This window comes from Pelobates fuscus, chromosome 8, assembly GCF_036172605.1.
Source record: "Pelobates fuscus isolate aPelFus1 chromosome 8, aPelFus1.pri, whole genome shotgun sequence".
NCBI classification, from domain to species: Eukaryota; Metazoa; Chordata; class Amphibia; order Anura; family Pelobatidae; genus Pelobates; species Pelobates fuscus.
In genome coordinates, this window is record NC_086324.1 from 31,492,091 (window position 1) to 31,508,672 (window position 16,582).

A 16,582-nucleotide genomic window follows, 5' to 3' on the forward strand; every position below is an offset into this window, starting at 1 on the left:
ACCTCACGATTTTATTCTTTGGTGTCCCACATCTGGGCCATCAGTGGTCAAAACTGTTGTGCAGTTTGGAGGCCAACAGGATATGCCTTTTCAGCGGCCAGGCTTCACCCTTTTCCAGGTGTGCCTTCCCATCATGGACATCACCACTTATGAGAGTTGCTTCACTGATGACACCCTGTCTTAGGTATGCCCACCTGTGCCGATCGCGTATCGATGCCGGGAGGTGTGTAAATGTGTTGCTTATAGTTGTATACAAACAAACCGGTACATCTTTGAGAGGTTTAGTCTCCCACATTGACATGACCGCAAGGATACTCAAGGGATTGAATACTGGTACGTTTTCATGTTTACATTCTAGAGAATATAAAAGGTACTTCTAGAGAATATAAAAGTGAAAGTTCAAGTGTCTACCAGCCACTCAATGAAAACGTTTCACAGTATTCAGAAATATATGTAGTTTAGGCTTGATCACAAGGCGCAGCAGGAAATGAGCACTGGGTTTCCCCAGCCTTCCAAAGAATAGTATATAAACTCATGTCTGTCTATCTACACATGTATGTTAAGGCAAGTTTGGGGTCAGCATTTATTTTTCTCACTGGTGCTGTAGGTAAGTGGCAGTCATAGAATAAACATGCATATTCTTTTTATTATCTATTGTATGTCCATGCTGTTTGATAGTATAAATACTGCTCATTACATAGAACTATGTATGTTGTATGTATCTAGATTTACAGTTTTTAGACATACTTGCAAAAGCAAAGAGTAACATTCTTTCACACACACACACACACACACACACACACACACACACACACACCCTCTACCCACCCTTTGCTCGGATTACCTCTGAATGGTCCTGCTTATCGTTGTCTCTTTTAAATATGAATTTTACCTACAATAACTGTGAGGCTAGCAATGCTGGTGATAGTAATAGTAAAAATCCGTGAGGGGTATGGCTGGACCTTGCAGGTCTGACAGTATAGTCTGGCTCTGTGAAGGGTATGGCAGTGTACCATATATCACCCTAGGTAGGGTAAATGAAATGCCACTATATAAAGCATGGAGAGCCTGTAGGACCCTGTGGGTCTGGAGACATGAAAGTTGAAAAATTGTATGTGTCTCTTTAAATGCATGCATGTAATATAATTCAAAGCAGGGGTTACAGCAAGGTCCTGTGTAGGCAGGCCTGAGTCTTATAACCAGTGAAAAAATAGATCCAGAGAGGTAAAAACGGACTGATTTCGTCCTCTCCCTATGTAACATGTACATGAGTAGCCCGGCGGTCGGGTGAGTTACCGATCCGCCGAGTGAGCGGGGAAGGCGGCCGCCCGGTATCTCGCGAGTTGCGAGATCCAAGATGGCCGCCGCCCACGTGTGGGGAAATAAGGAGTTCCGCTGTCGCGCGGCGCGAAAGCTAAGGAAAATAAAATAGAGTTAATACACTAACCCAGACTCCCTCTACCCGTACCCTACCAGCCCCCCGAAGACAGAAATAGAGGTGCCGGCCTGCGAGGTGCGCGCGATGTTGGAAATCGCCGCGCTCGCGGTTAGCGGCCGCAAGGTATAAAAGTAAGTTTTAGCAGGGGGACAGAAGGAACACAGAAGGGACAGGATGATAGGGCGTCCGATAGGGAAAAGATCAGAAAACAGTGAAACTCAATCAAAATACAGTAAATTTGCAAGAGAGGCAAAACACTCTGACCTGATGTTGGCTGGAGCAGCAAAGAAAGAGGAAGTGATGTCATAGACAGGCCTTTTTATGGGCAGCATATCTTTTTTATGATTGGTTGTTTCTGTTTCTATGCTGCTGGAGTTTTGAGTAAAGAAAGATATATGCAAATATTCGCCTCCTGTCATTACTAAAATTAAGATTATTAATACACTAAAGCTAATATAATCTTCAATTTTACCTACAATTACTGTGAGGCTAGCAATGCTGGTTTCTGTCTGTGTTGGAAGTTATGTGGAGCATATCATAGCTTGTCTAGCAACATTGCTTCCTGTCCCACAAAAGTAAACAGACAGTCACACTTAATGGTTGAACACCTATTCACTTTTTAAACAGACAAGTGGACTTTGGTTTATTATAGTATGTGTAAATCACTGAGGTGTTCTATACATTGTATATTCTGATGATAAGTTCCGTCTCAAAAGGCTGTCAGAGGGGAGTGCCATTGGAATAACATAACACACATGCTGAATGTATTTTTATTTTTTTGTTCTGCATCACAATTTCACTACGAAATGTTAATCAGAGAAATATTTCCCACGTAAACATGTGCTCTGAACCTCTTTTCAACGATACTACCGGTATTTTGAATTTACTTGGGCACCCTTTCTTGCTGTTGTCACAAGCCTGTGTGAAATGGATTGAGCAAATTACAACATATAAAATTCCATATTTTAGAATGACATTCACAAATCTGACTTAAATGTTTTGTCGCCCCCCCCCCCCTCCCCCCCCCCCCCCAGACATCAATGAGAAAATAAGATTTGGTACTGTGCCTATAAGGGTAGGGGGTATATAAAAGGAAAAATTAAAACTTAAACGCTAGAACATGACAATGGAACTAGTGACGATAGAACTAGCAGTAGAATTGTTGCAGAGAAGCTGTTAAAAGCAGCTGCAGGTTCCTTAGCAATGCCATGCAAGGTATTCCTTTAAGAAGGCCACACAGCAGTCACGCTAGGTTTCTATCTGTGGTTTTTCTGTTGGTTTTGTCCACAGTTATTACACAACTTTTTTTTTTTTTTTTTTTTTTTTTTTTAGCATATGAAATAAACACAAGCATATCTGTTGTCTTATTATCAAGTGGCGTTTAATTAAGATAACCTTTTGGAGGTTGCAAAGTTTACTGTGTTTAACATTTCAGCATGTTTCAATACTGTGACGCCATCATTTTATATTGGTCGGGTTAGGTGGCCAGCAGATTTACCTGAGTGTTATCAAGCAGGTTTTTCTGGTTTTGAACATAGCATGACCATACGCCTTGGGATGCCACAATGCAGTTACCAGGGTTAGTCATTGAATGGCTTGTTACACTGCTTGCTAATAAAAAATAAAAATACAATTCAAAACAAAAGCATTGAAAACATGCTAGTTTTAAAGGGGCACTGCTAGCATTATAATTGTGCATTATTGCAAAGGTTATTTTGGAAAATACACCCTGGCTCCGATCTCCCTTCCCAAACTGGTCACACCATACAAGCTGCAGTCATTCTTTCTGATGATCCAATCGAGAGAGACTGCCACCCGGTGTTAGGAGGACTGTGGTATAAGCGCATGTTTAAGCACACCCTCTCTCCATATCAGGCTTGCCAAGTATGGCATGTCTTCCTTCCCATGATTCTTTCATGTCAAAGCAGTCATTTTACACTGTTTGCCATGCAAGAGCCGTGAAAGCTTTGCATATAAAATCAACACACTCTGTGTATTTACCTGACAACACAGTTATCCTTATATCAGTCACCTACATCACACACAGAACACAGAACCCATAACACAACACTATACATTTTTAGTGTGTTTTATGGATTAAGACCTTTTTATTTTTCAGAAGGTAAGAAATTCTCGATTAAACACATTGTGCAGTGGGAACCCCTGCCCCCTCTCCTCCCCCCAAAAATGCAGGCTCTTTATCAGGAAGTGTGTAGGGAGGCTGTGTGAGTGTCATCCAGGGAGGTGTGGCTAGTACTGCATAAACAAAGGGATTTAACTCTTCAATGGAATAGAACTGAACAGTAAGATTGCAGGGAACATGAGTTATACACCAAAACTGCTTCATTAAGCCAAAGTTGTTTTAGTGCTTAGTTTCAGTAGGCACTCTATAGGCAGTATAACCATTTCATCTTTATTAAATTGGTTATGGTGCCTAGAGTACGCTGGCACTGTCCCTCCATTCAATGTTAAAAAAGGAGGAGGCACACTTTACCCATGTCACTGAGCGGAAGTTTGCACAATATGTTTTACTACAGAACTCAAGTGGTCCGTGTCATCCACACATTTTCGGAATGACACAAGCAGAGAGTGTCTTATCTTTTGTGTGTCATGTTGAAGTACAATGTTTCCGTTAAGCTCTAGATTTTCCTAAAGTATGTATCTCTTTTTCCATTAGAATAGTAGATCAATGTAATATGCCTGCCAAATATTCATTTTTTTTTTGTCCACATAAAAGATTTAAAATACTGACATTGTTGACCTCCTCTGTTACTCAAGTGAAACGTTTTAGTGTGCCTCTTAAATTCACCCTTATCTCTCCGTTTTTTTTGGTTTTTTTTTTGGGTTTTCTTCAACCAGCAGAACAGGAACTTTGTCTTTTATGGACCCGAGATCATATAGGTGAATTACGGAGTGTGAACTATACACGCAGAATTTTTTAAAAGAAAATTTAAGAAACAAAGTTGAACCCTTCCTACCTTGGAAGGATTTACTACAGCTTGTTGCGGTTGTTATGGTTCCTAAAGTGTCCTGGTATACTTCCAGGCTAACTAGTTAAACAGTGTTCACTGTGTGCAACGCCAATCATCGGGGAGAAAGCGACACTCTTTCAACTTGAAAACCAAACTGGTATAGCTGGTATGTGAATCACGAAGTGTAATTTCTGGCAGTTTGACTGGCAGGCTTCTAGTTTGATCTGCAAGCTCCTGTTTTGTGAGTTTGACAAATTTGTCAAATGTAAGGTTTCTGGGATAGCACTCGGGCACCAGAAAATCTATAATATTTTTCTTCTTCTTCTTCTGGCATTCAAGGAATTCATCTAAACAAAAATGGTCATTACTAAGTATTTTGGAGCTATGCCCTCTTTAGCATAGTCATTTTTCAATTGCCAATTTAGTTCTGTGTCTTGATGTAGCTGAGTAAAGCCTTCGTTAGAGGCCTAAGAGCTTCTACATGGCCATCCGTGGTGGTAAGCTTTGCACGGAGGGTCGCTAGTTCTGAGTAGAGCGTGTTTTTTAAATCCGCTACAAAAAAGGATATGTCTGCCTTAGTGCTATGTGGCAGTGGGGACCTTTTAACAGCTAGAGCACTTTCCATAGGAAGATAGGTGGGACTTTGCCCTCAACACCCTACCTCACCAATGCAGAGTATGGGATAGTTTCTGGTAATCCATTACTCAGTGATCCACTGTAGATAAGGCGAAATTGGGTCCAGCCATGCGTAGCTACTATTTTTTTTTTCTTTCTAAATGGATTTATTTACATTAACTTTGCATCATAAGAACACCCATTCTTTCATTTTCTTTCCTTTTTGCAATCCGATATGGTTAAGTGAGCAAATTAATCTTGGTGAGAGCCCACCGGATACTACAAAAAGAGTGTTTTTAAAAAAAAAAAAAAACAAAAAAAAAAAATGTTTGTTGTATTTTCTCAAAATTCCTATTTAATGCATTCATGGATCAATACCATCTGGGAGTGTCCATTTTAGGTGAATTTTATTTTTACTTTCCTTGTACGCACATTTTATCTTAAAACGCTTGAGTCTAATATTAAACATTCTCTGCGGCGTTCATAGTTCTGCCAAATGCCTGCAGGTTACAATGAAATATACTTGTTTTTGTTTTACATTTGAAAAGACTCAGATTCCAGAAACTGCTGTGTTTGCATCTATCACCCTGTGCTATGGTTTATATTGAATTGATGTTTACCTTGACCTTCAGAGGGGTGTGAGTGGGGTGTCTCAACATATTTGTCCGTGCTTTGCATGCCTTCCAGCATCTCTATGGACTTTCGCAATGTGTTACGCGCGTAATATAAAGGTTAAGCGGAGAGTATGTGCTGCTGGGTTGTGTCAGTTTAATATGAATGTTCTTTCTCCTGTACCTTGTAGAGACATAAACCTCCCTCATGAATGTCTGCTTTAGAATTAAAAAGGGAGGCAGCAGGAATGTGTGCCAAGCTACTTCTGATACTCCCATACACAGAATTTACTGGTTTCTGGGCACTAGTGTATAATATAGAACTATGATGGCCAAGGTCTGGGGGCAGCAGAGTGGTGGAATATGTTTCCCATTCAATAGAACATCTTGGGGATCCAGATCAGATCTGCTCATTAATGTGACATGTAATGTGCCCGCATCATTAATTTTAATTCGGGGATATACACATTATCTATCATTGACTTGTGTTTATGATCTTTTTTTTATTGTGTAGCATATGCTGTCACAAATGGCAAATTAATGATTGTATAGAGAGTACAAATGAGTAGGAGAACAGACTATAATGAAATGGAATGCCATAATATTAACTTTTTGGTTACAGCATTCTACAAAACATTTAATTTCTTCTTCTTTTTTTTTTTTTGCAAAAACTATAAAGATATGAGCATTCAAAAAAAATAAATAGAAGCAGATTATAGAAGCCAAAACCAATGCATTAGACGTATTGTTGCTTGGATTGTTCATTTAAGTCAGTAACCACTATCCTTAAATCCCAACAGCTTTACCAAATGGGCAGGTAGGTTTTCATATAAAACATCAGTTAGGGTAGTGTGGTAACCCAGGTATACCTCATACATTCTACCATAGTTCAGCTCTTTACAAAGTGGTAATGGTGAAAACTGCTCCTCTGTAGCCAATGGTGCATGTTGAGGTGCATATATTTTCGGGGAAAGAATACCTCCTGGAAAGGATTTAGATTCACCTATTAATGTGTACATTATGGCTGCTTATTGAACATTCACCTCCTGTGACCTCTCCCTTCCTTGATTTCCTCATTCTAGTTACCCTACTCTGTGTCCCAACCCGATAACTCTTGGACGAATATGTCCCTCTACTAGATGTGAAAAAAAATGTGGTTCATCCATAAACGAGCCAGTGTCGCACTCAAAATGCTTTTAATTTGCAACCGAGCAAATACATTAATTTGGAAAATAAAGGCAAACGGATTAATTCGGATGTGGACAAAAGAGCTTTTGATTCTGGCTATTCGGTTTGTTTTTGGACGGAACGAATTTCAGCACACAGTCTTGGTTCCTTTATTTTCAACCCTACATGACAACTTTTGCGTAATGTTACACCGGGCCTTTTTTTTTCTTCTTTCTTTCAGTTAGATTATTTTCTATGGTGCAAGCTCTTTGCTTTCTCGACAGATCACCATCTCTGGGCTGACCATTTATTCTCTGCTCATAACAGGACATGCCTGGAGAAGTGAAACTATTACATGTTGTATACCCGGACACAGATTTCGTGTGACATTAGGAACACGTCCCTTCGTGGAAATCTGTTTCTCTCAGGAGCTCCCACACGTGGCTCTCTACATGTTCCTCCATCCTTAATACACCACAGGGTCTACTCTACCACTCCTAGTCTTCACCACTCTTCTGGAATAGAATCTGGGCATTACCCAGGGTCTACTCTACCACTCCTAGTCTTCACAACTCTTTTGGAACAGAATCTGGGTGTTATCCTATTTTTTGAATACTGGCAGCTGGTGTTCCGTCTGTCGTGCAGAGTTCATTTGTCATAAATACCAAGCAAATCTCCCTGACTTGATAAGGAAGTCTTTTTCTGGAGTGAGGGAGTTTGGCTAAAAAGGCAGGCTTATGGTGCAGAATTTTGCAAAACATTTTATTGTTTTTATGCAAAAACAAAAAAGATTTCAGCATGCAAACAAATACGTATAGTATGTCAATGAGGCCAAAGCCTATCGATTAAAGTACTATTGGTGCCCGGAGTATCCTTTTAAGGGCTTTTGCACTTTGTGACTATGACTATAGAGCTCTCGTAAGAAAACAAAAACTTCCAAAAAGGAAGTGATACTAAATGGATCACTATACCTTCTATAACCATTCATATTCCTAAAAATAATTTTAAATGTGGGGCAATCGGCAGGAGCATCCATTGGATGCCATGACCGTTCTTCCTCTTTGCCTCATACTCTTTATTCATTACCTCCTAGGTCCCTGTTAACAGTGTGTTCATTCCCTATGCTCTGATTGGAACCATTTCCGTTATGTTGAAACACTTGTTTCTCTTCAGGTTTGTTGTCATAACCCAGATCCTGGAGACTTCACCCATTACCGTACATAGTGTCTGAGAAGGGTCAAGGGTTGTCCTGTCTTCAGTTTTATAACTGAAAATGAAACCAGTAACTTTGTTTGTTGTTCAGGATCTCGGTTATGTCACTGCTCATTATTTCACTGTACATTCATTGAGCCTGTTTGATGCCACCTGAGAACAGCCTTAAAACCAGCACAACTTCTCATGTCAACATGCGATGAGTAACATGTAGCTCAGGCCATTAACTGGATTAGTAGTGCAGAACGAAACAAAATATCACATTATTGTTTAAAGCATAATTTAATACAGTATTTGTTTAGTTAAACATTGCATACCATTGAATACAGAAGTATGGTGGAAAAAATACCTCATTTTATATATTGTGTTTGTGTGGAATCTTTTATATATGTATTTATTTTTTGAAAGGCGCAGTGTTTTTTCACTCTCCATTGTGTCACTAGTTTGTTTTTCTCTATAAGCAAACAGGCTTTAATACTATAAAGATATATATTTTTTGCAGCATATTTTCATGGCTTCTATGGTGGTATGTGCACTGTATCTCTATAGATGTTTGTGATTAGCTTTATGTATTCTATTGTGCACAGAAACATGCTATTACTAGTTCAATGATGGCTAACCTTGGTACTTCAGGTGTTTGTGAATTCCGTATCTCAGTATAATAGCCAAGTAAGCAGCTTTGGAAATGTACTTCACGAACCGAACTAAAGTTGAACATTGTGTTATGACAAATGGGCATTATCTGAAATCAAAAGGAAACGTTAACTGTAATGTTATGGAGAAATACTGATTTACACAAAAGTTTGTAGACGCCTGATATAGCATTATGTTGGAAATGGGAATAACCTTCAAAAAATAAAATCAATTCTAGTACGTAAGGCTAGGCCAAAGAACTAATGAGCAACTTCAGTCTACGACTTCAATTTGGGTAGAAGTTACAATTTTTATACAGATTACAGTTTAATTGGATAACTGTTCTTAACTCACAGCCAGGTGTTTAGTTTAATTGTGGTCCTTAATAACATCTCTTATTTTAAAGACTTGCCACCTGGAGGTTGCACCATTGATTAAAACATTGAAATTCACCCATTTTGATTATCACTGGTTAACCTGTTTTTATGTGATGCTCAATTTTCTATTTTTTATTTATGCATACACGCTGCCGCAGCCTTGCAGTTGAAAACCGTCTCAATTGTAGGATATGACACTGGCTCTGTTTTTGCAATTCCCATAGCCCTAGTGGCTGTCGGACAACTGTAAGAACCTTCAAGCTGAGATAGAATTGAATCTGAATAACTGAATCTATTTTATTACTGACGTCAGCATGTGGACAGTGTGTATGTGCAATTCTTCTCATACAGAAGTACTGCGTTGGTTGATTGTGGCGATTGCTGCATTTGCTCCATATGTCTGCAGTGCATCACTAGAAGTATATGATTGGACAAAACGTGGCATGCTTCATGACCTTATATTAAGCAGATCAAAGTTGCTGTGTGTAGTCTCTCGACATTGGATTAAATGTTATGTGTGTGTATATATATATATATATATATAATTTTATAATTTATAAAATATTTTACCAGGAAGAATACATTGAGATTTCTTTTGTTTTCAAGTATGTCCTGGGTCCACAAAACATTGCATCATTACAATTGAGTGCAACAAAAACAATATTAATACACAACATATATACAACAATTAACAAAGAACAGGTAAGAAATATATATATAAAAAAAATATATATATATATATATTTTTTTATTTTTTTATTTTTTATTATTCAGTAACACAAGTCTTAAGTCCTAAAAAAAAAATACATCCCTTTATTTATTTTATATTGGAGTGCTCCTTTTTATGATTTAGCAGTTGACGGTACTGTGGTTCAGCCAGAGTACACATTGCATAGGAAGAGCAAGACAAACATTGTATTTCCTCCTACACATAGTTTATTAACAGAAAAGGACAGCACTTATAACCATAACTGACAGAGGGGCATTCAGGATAGAGTGCGGTCTATTTATCCTAATTTAATTACATTTTTCATGCCTCTCAAACATTTCTGATCTAAAGGAAAAGCAGGTATAATAATATCAGAAATCCTGACAGTAAAGGAACCGCTTTGAAATGGAGGTATCCCCGTGGCTTTGTACTGCAGGGGTTAAGAAAAACTGCTGTTTTTGGCCACTGACTGTGATTGCAGAACTATTGTTACAAGTTTGCTTGGACAACATTTTTTTTTTTTTCCAGCCTAGTATTACAGCCACGAGGTACTTGGCTCAGAAGACTGTGTTGCAATCCCTAAATGACCCTTTAGTTTTAAACACTGAAATGTTTCACGATTGCAGGAGATAATTTGTATAAAATACTGTGCATCATTTTTAAAGAGCTTGATCCGACGGCAGCTAAGCCAGTAGACTTTCTGCTATCTCTTCCAGCCACCGGGCTGGTTATGAATAAATCCGTGATCATCGTGGGTGGATGTTTTATTGGCGTGGGTGACCTATGCAAATGTTAAATTTTGCAGATGGCAAAATTTAGAGGCAAAATGAAAAATTATTTCACAACCATTTACTGTTATGAGGTCACACCGTTTAGACCCAGTGATAGAATGTTTATCGTCACAGTGGATTGTATGATGGCAAAATAGCAGATTTATATTTATTATGATACATTACTGCATAATAAAGCGCATACGTGTTTTGGTGCAGTAAATGCCCAAGTGTTAATCTGTTGTAGGCTAATATAGAACTGAGAAATCACGAAACACTGGTTCAATGCTGAATGGGAAATAAATGCAATTTTTTTCCCCCTGAGATTTGTATATGTACAATAATGTTTTTTGTTTGTATATGTGTTATGTTTGTATTTTTGTTTGCTCGTTTCATAGAACGCCCAGAGCAAACTCTGGGGTATAGAATATAACAATCAATCTGACTTTATCAGAGCTAGTCCGTGATACCTGATTATGTTCCATTCTGCAAATTCACTTTCATTTCCTCTACAGAATTCTTATTGCCATTTTTTTTTACCCCGCGCTATAAATTCTCCGCTTAGGATTCCAATATTCTTTTGAGCTTGAAAACTAATCTTACACAGTGTTATCTGTTTGTCTGTAAAGGCTGAAGCTTTTATGTGTTATGAATTGCAAATCGAGATTAATAATAAACTGAAGAACATTCTTTATTTAAGTGATCAGCGGAGAGATTTGCATTTCCTATAAAAATGATAATAAATGTATAATGTTAACGGCAGTCGCAAGCGGATGGGGCATGCCCCCCACTAACTGTGTGAGAGAGATTAGTTTTCACCTGTTTGTCCTTGCATAAATCACTGTATTTTCTGAATATCAACCTCACTGAAGGCTTCTTTTTTTTTCTTTCTTATCCATCCAGGAGCTTCAGTTTGAACGGCTCACCAGAGAGCTTGAGGCGGAAAGGCAAATTGTGGCCAATCAGCTAGAAAGATGCCGCCTTGGAGCAGAGTCACCAAGTATCGCCAGCGTAAGGTATCGGCTTTAAAGAATAAATTTGTGAAATAATCTTTTCGGCAAACCGCCCATTGTGCCAAATGGTATTACTGTTCATGTACTGTGTTACTAACTCATCGTACTTGCTTTGAGATTCTCTGCCACATGGACATGCTGTATATAAACGTTAAAAATCTGTCTGCAAAATAACATAACCCCCCCCCCCCTCTGCCCCCCCTTCCACATAATAAACTGTAATTTCGAATAAAGTACTGTTTGATGCAGGGAGACTTATTTTGGTCTATTTTGAAGCCACATACTATAATTTGTCACTGAGCACCACCATATTCCGCTGTGCAGTACAATGAGTCCAATAAAACATCTGGTAGACCTGATAGTGTTAAATGTGAGAACTACATTTACCTTGTGACACAGCCGGCTTAAAGACTCTAAAACTACCAGGGAACTGAAAAACCTGGGCAGATAGAACGTTGTATTCTGATATTCTAGATGTCTGGACCGTGAACAAGCAAAACTCATAGAAACATCATTTTGTCTTATTCTACTGCTACTCTGTAACAATGTACAATGTTTTACTTCTCAGTCTGTGAATTTGTTATTCTGTTGTCCTAGTCTGGTAGAAGTGGCTACATTAAAGTATTTATTAGACTTGCTAATATGTTGCTGAGTAGTGCTGTTCTATCCTGGTTAGTGCATTGGCTGTAACTCTGTGTTTACAGGCAGAACGCTCAAAGCCTTCTGTTTGTCATATTAAGTCTGCATAGGAATATAAACAAAATTACACAAATAACAATAAATGTGTGTATTATAGGCTCTATCCTCTGGATTACATCAGCCTTCCAAATATATCTGTCTATCATTTACTAGCCTTTTAAAAGGAGTGAGTGACGCTATACAGACTCCTGCTTCTGGTCAACACCCTCAAACAGTTTGACAAAGGCATGGCACCCACATCCTAATGCCACCATTACCACTAGATCGACATGAAGTGGTTATGGTACCTGGGCTGCTCCTTTAATGCCATGCATATTTTGACATATTACTATTCCGCCCAAGTAAACATGTGACACCGACAATGTGTGAATGGCAAGTAGCTCTGGCTAGGTAAATATGTAATTCACATTTTAAGACACCTGCTGTTGTATAGATAGTTATTCTTACCTGAAGATCATTGCCTCCTCCAAGATGGCATGCAGAACTGGACAAGGCAGGCATCGCCAAACTGACTCCAGATTTTATTACTAGACACGAAGGCTCATATTATACTTTCTCTTTCTTTAAATTTTGCCCAGTCTCTCTTTGTATTTTTCGGAATGAAAAAATTAATCCATTCAAGACATTGACTAACTTGTTTTATTGTTCTTCATATCTTGATTAGATCGTAACGTGGCATTTTTTTTTCTTTATTTTTTTGATCAATGTCTTTGTAAGTCACCAGAGCAACTGCAAGATCAGCTGGGCTTATCCTCCCTAAAGAATAAATCTATCTGCATTATGCAGTCTAAAGATTAATGAACATATTCATCTGTGAAAAAAATTTAAAAATAGGACTTTAGAAATGGACTGTGAATTACTTATGGGGCTCTTTTTTGTGTTAAAAGAGCACTATAGGGTCAGGAAACAAACATGCATTCCTGACCCTATAGTGTTAAAACCACTATCTGGCCCCCTTTGCATCCCTAAAGATAGTAAAATCTTACTTGTATTCAAGTCTGAAGCTGCTGCCTCTGCCTGTGAACGTCCTCTGACATCATGAGAAGTTGGTGGCTTGATCCAATCACAATGCTTCCCCATAGGATTGGCTGAGACTGACAAGGAGGCAGATCAGGGGCAGAGCCAGATCAATTCAAACACAGCCCTGGCCAATCAGCATCACCTCATAGAGATGAATTGAATCAATGAATCTCTATGAGGAAAGTTCAGTGTCTGCATGCAGAGGGAGGAGACACTGAATGTTTGGATGCATTTTAGGCAGCCATGACCTAGGAAGGATCTCTAACAGCCATCTGAAGAGTGGCCAGTGAAGTTATCACTGGGCTGTAATGTAAACACTGCATTTTCTCTGAAAAGACCGTGTTTACAGCAAAAAGCCTGAAGGTAATGATTCTACTCACCAGAACAAATTCAACTAGAAAAGCTACAATTTCTGGGGAAATTGTGTGAAGTGTTCTTGCCTCCACCAGTAGTCTACAACTGGAGTGGGCGGAGTAACTGTTATTATTTATTTATATAGCACATTTAATTGCAACGTTGTTGCCCAAAGTGCTTCACAGTTACATTAAAACATACATTTATAAAAACATTAGCAGGTGTACAAAAGGCCTTGTGTCTATGACATCACTTGCTGCTCCAGCCTGGCACAGGTCAGAGTATTTTGGCGGTTGCCATCTTCAAACGGTCGTATTTTAAAAACTATACATCCTACAGTGAAGAGCTTTATATTGTGAGAATCACAAGACCCAGACCTACATGTTGATGCATAGTATGTCTCTGAAGTATTAAAAAGGAAGGCACAGTCACAGTTTAGAAATTGCCCTTCAAGTTTGAGCTGGCTAGAGTGAAGTTTCAATGAATGTCAATGGACGGCTTGAGTTGCAAACAAATGGTCATATTGTGAAAACTATCAGGACTATGGCTTAGCCGTGGACATTTCTAGTGGCAGCAGGGATAGCTGAACGTTTTGATATAAGATTTGTATAGGTGGGCTTGGAAATGAAGGTGTTTGGGGCAGTTTAGAAATCCTGTCCAGATTTTTCAGCTTTTGCCAGCTCCCACTCTAGTTTTGAACCATTCATTCCTATGGGACCAATTTCACCACAAGAACGACGATATTCCGTGAACCATTCGGCGAAATGTTCCACAAAGTAATAGCAATCCAATCGGGAACAATCCGCAAGTTTTTGTATATTTCTGTCTATGTAGTGTAAAAACTGTGTGAGGAGTTAGGGTGGTAAATTTGGCTATAATAATAATAATATATATGTGAGATAACATTTAAGTGGTCTTGCTATGCAAGAACACTTAATAATATATATGTGAGATAACATTAAGTGGTCTTGCTATGCAAGAACACTTAATAAGCTGTAGTTGTTCTGGTGACTATAGTGTCCCTTTAACTATCGTAATCCAGAAAATGGTGGTATACTTAGGGGTTTTAGGGTCAGTGTATTTGTGGATAGAAGTATTAACTGACCTTTGCATTACAGAGGTTTGTGAATCACTTTAGTAATGCATCTTATCAGCCTAGTGTAGTCCTCACTTGATGCCTATGAATAAGGACAAACAAAGTGTGTGACCTGATTGGCTGTTTTTTCTCCTGGGCATGTCCTGGTCTGTCTGTACAATTTTTGGCGTGGAATAAAGTTTATTTTATTACAAGTTCTGGTTGAGTACTTTCCTTGGTGTTCATTTTGGGCTCCAACTTGTCCATGTCATTTCCTAAACCTCTCGTGTGCCAGTGTTGGCCATAACTGATCAATAATAGACCACTAACCATCTGTGTTATCCAAATATAATGTTACTAAAATCACAATTACTAACATTTAAATTGATATTAGAGTGTACCATTACCTCAGCAGTGAGCATTGTAACCTTTTCATGGGTTTAATCACATGCCTGGCTACATCCACTTAGGGTAGTGCTGGGTATATGTTTATGTCCAAGTGTACATAAATATTTAATAAAGTTTCTAAAATAGTGTAAAGGCACCATTTCCACCACATACATTAGGTTTGTGTATAAGTGTTTGTTAGAAAGCTGATTGCAATTTAACAGTGCTCTCACTACTGCAAGGGATTTTGGGTAGGCGTATGCAAATGAGCTCCACAAAGAACCACATTTTTGCCTCATAATTCCACTTTATATATGGATTCCTTGGAGTATATGTCTGCGGTATACAACAGCTTTGAAACACAACTCAGGAAGAAGAGCAAAGCCAAAATGTGGTTCTTTGCTGTGCTCATTTGCATATGCCTACCCAGAATACCTTGCAGTAGTGAGAGCACTGTTAAAGTGAATTTCTGTGGGGGAAAAAAGTCTTATGGCTTAACTGGTGTGTGTATTTGTGTTTAGCGATGGAATATATATATATATATATGTGTGTGTGTGTGTATTTATTTTTTTTATTGGGTTTTTTTTGTACACGTGACACAGGATTTGTTTCTGAATGTCAACTATGTATCTGTTCCTGAAGATCTTATGAGCAGAAAACACAACAGCCATCCTGAAACATATGAATCTTCTTTCAGACACGTTTCAGTTATCTGGTAAAGTCGGCCTGTAGTTAAATTGAAAGCAAACTTCTAAATATTGTATTTAACTGACATCAATTTTATCCAATGCACATATTGTGCAGATCAAAGCCATTCCTGGCTGGCGCTTTACATGCTATAACATAACTTCCAGCTTAATAACCTTCACTGAATAACTTCAATCACCGTGGGGCCATTAAAAAAAAAAAAAAAAAAAAATGTCTAATCAGGTTTCAAGTGCGGTTTCTCAGTCCTCAAGAGGAAAGCTAAACACTGGCATCTCCCAGTTGAATTTAAAGTGGTTATGAGGTTTGAAAGTAAACAAATCACTCTTATAGATGCTTATGGCATGAATTGACCATTAGCCCAAGTTAGGGATGGGTGTTTATGCAGGCTGACTGTCATGTGAGCTGCAGTCTCTTTCTTAATGCTTTGTATTCTAACAGCTGACATCCAAGTATGTACATACCTCTCAATAGCTCTGCAACAATGTGCACTGTGTATGGGAGGGTATCCCAGAGCTCCACAGCAGTGTACACTGTGTATGAGAGGGTATTCCAGGGCTCTGCAGCAGCGTACACGGAGTATAAGAGATTATTCTAGAGCTCTGCAGCAGTAAATAGTAGTGTGTGCTAGGGTTATTACAAAGGTTCACAGTATTAAATAATAATGTGTTCAAGCCACTGGAGATTTGTGTAAATTAGTTTATGTAAATGAAATGCCTTATGTATATAAATTGCTAGTTTATATTGAGTTGCACTGGCCGAGTGCCCTGAATCCAGCTTAATGTGATTAAACTGGGACAATTCTGAACCACCCTGTGAAAGCAG

At 38.6% G+C, this 16,582-nt stretch overlaps 1 protein-coding gene across 5 annotated transcripts in view; it reads left to right on the forward strand.

Annotated features, from left to right (window-relative positions):
• PKP4 (plakophilin 4) overlaps positions 1-16,582 on the forward strand; it is a 203,728-nt gene that overhangs the window by 95,931 nt on the left and 91,215 nt on the right. For all 5 annotated transcript variants that reach the window (XM_063429625.1, XM_063429627.1, XM_063429629.1 and 2 more), the window contains exon 4: positions 11,408-11,520. In XM_063429625.1, the coding sequence (XP_063285695.1) occupies positions 11,408-11,520 (113 nt within the window). The remainder of the gene's footprint in view (positions 1-11,407; positions 11,521-16,582) is intronic.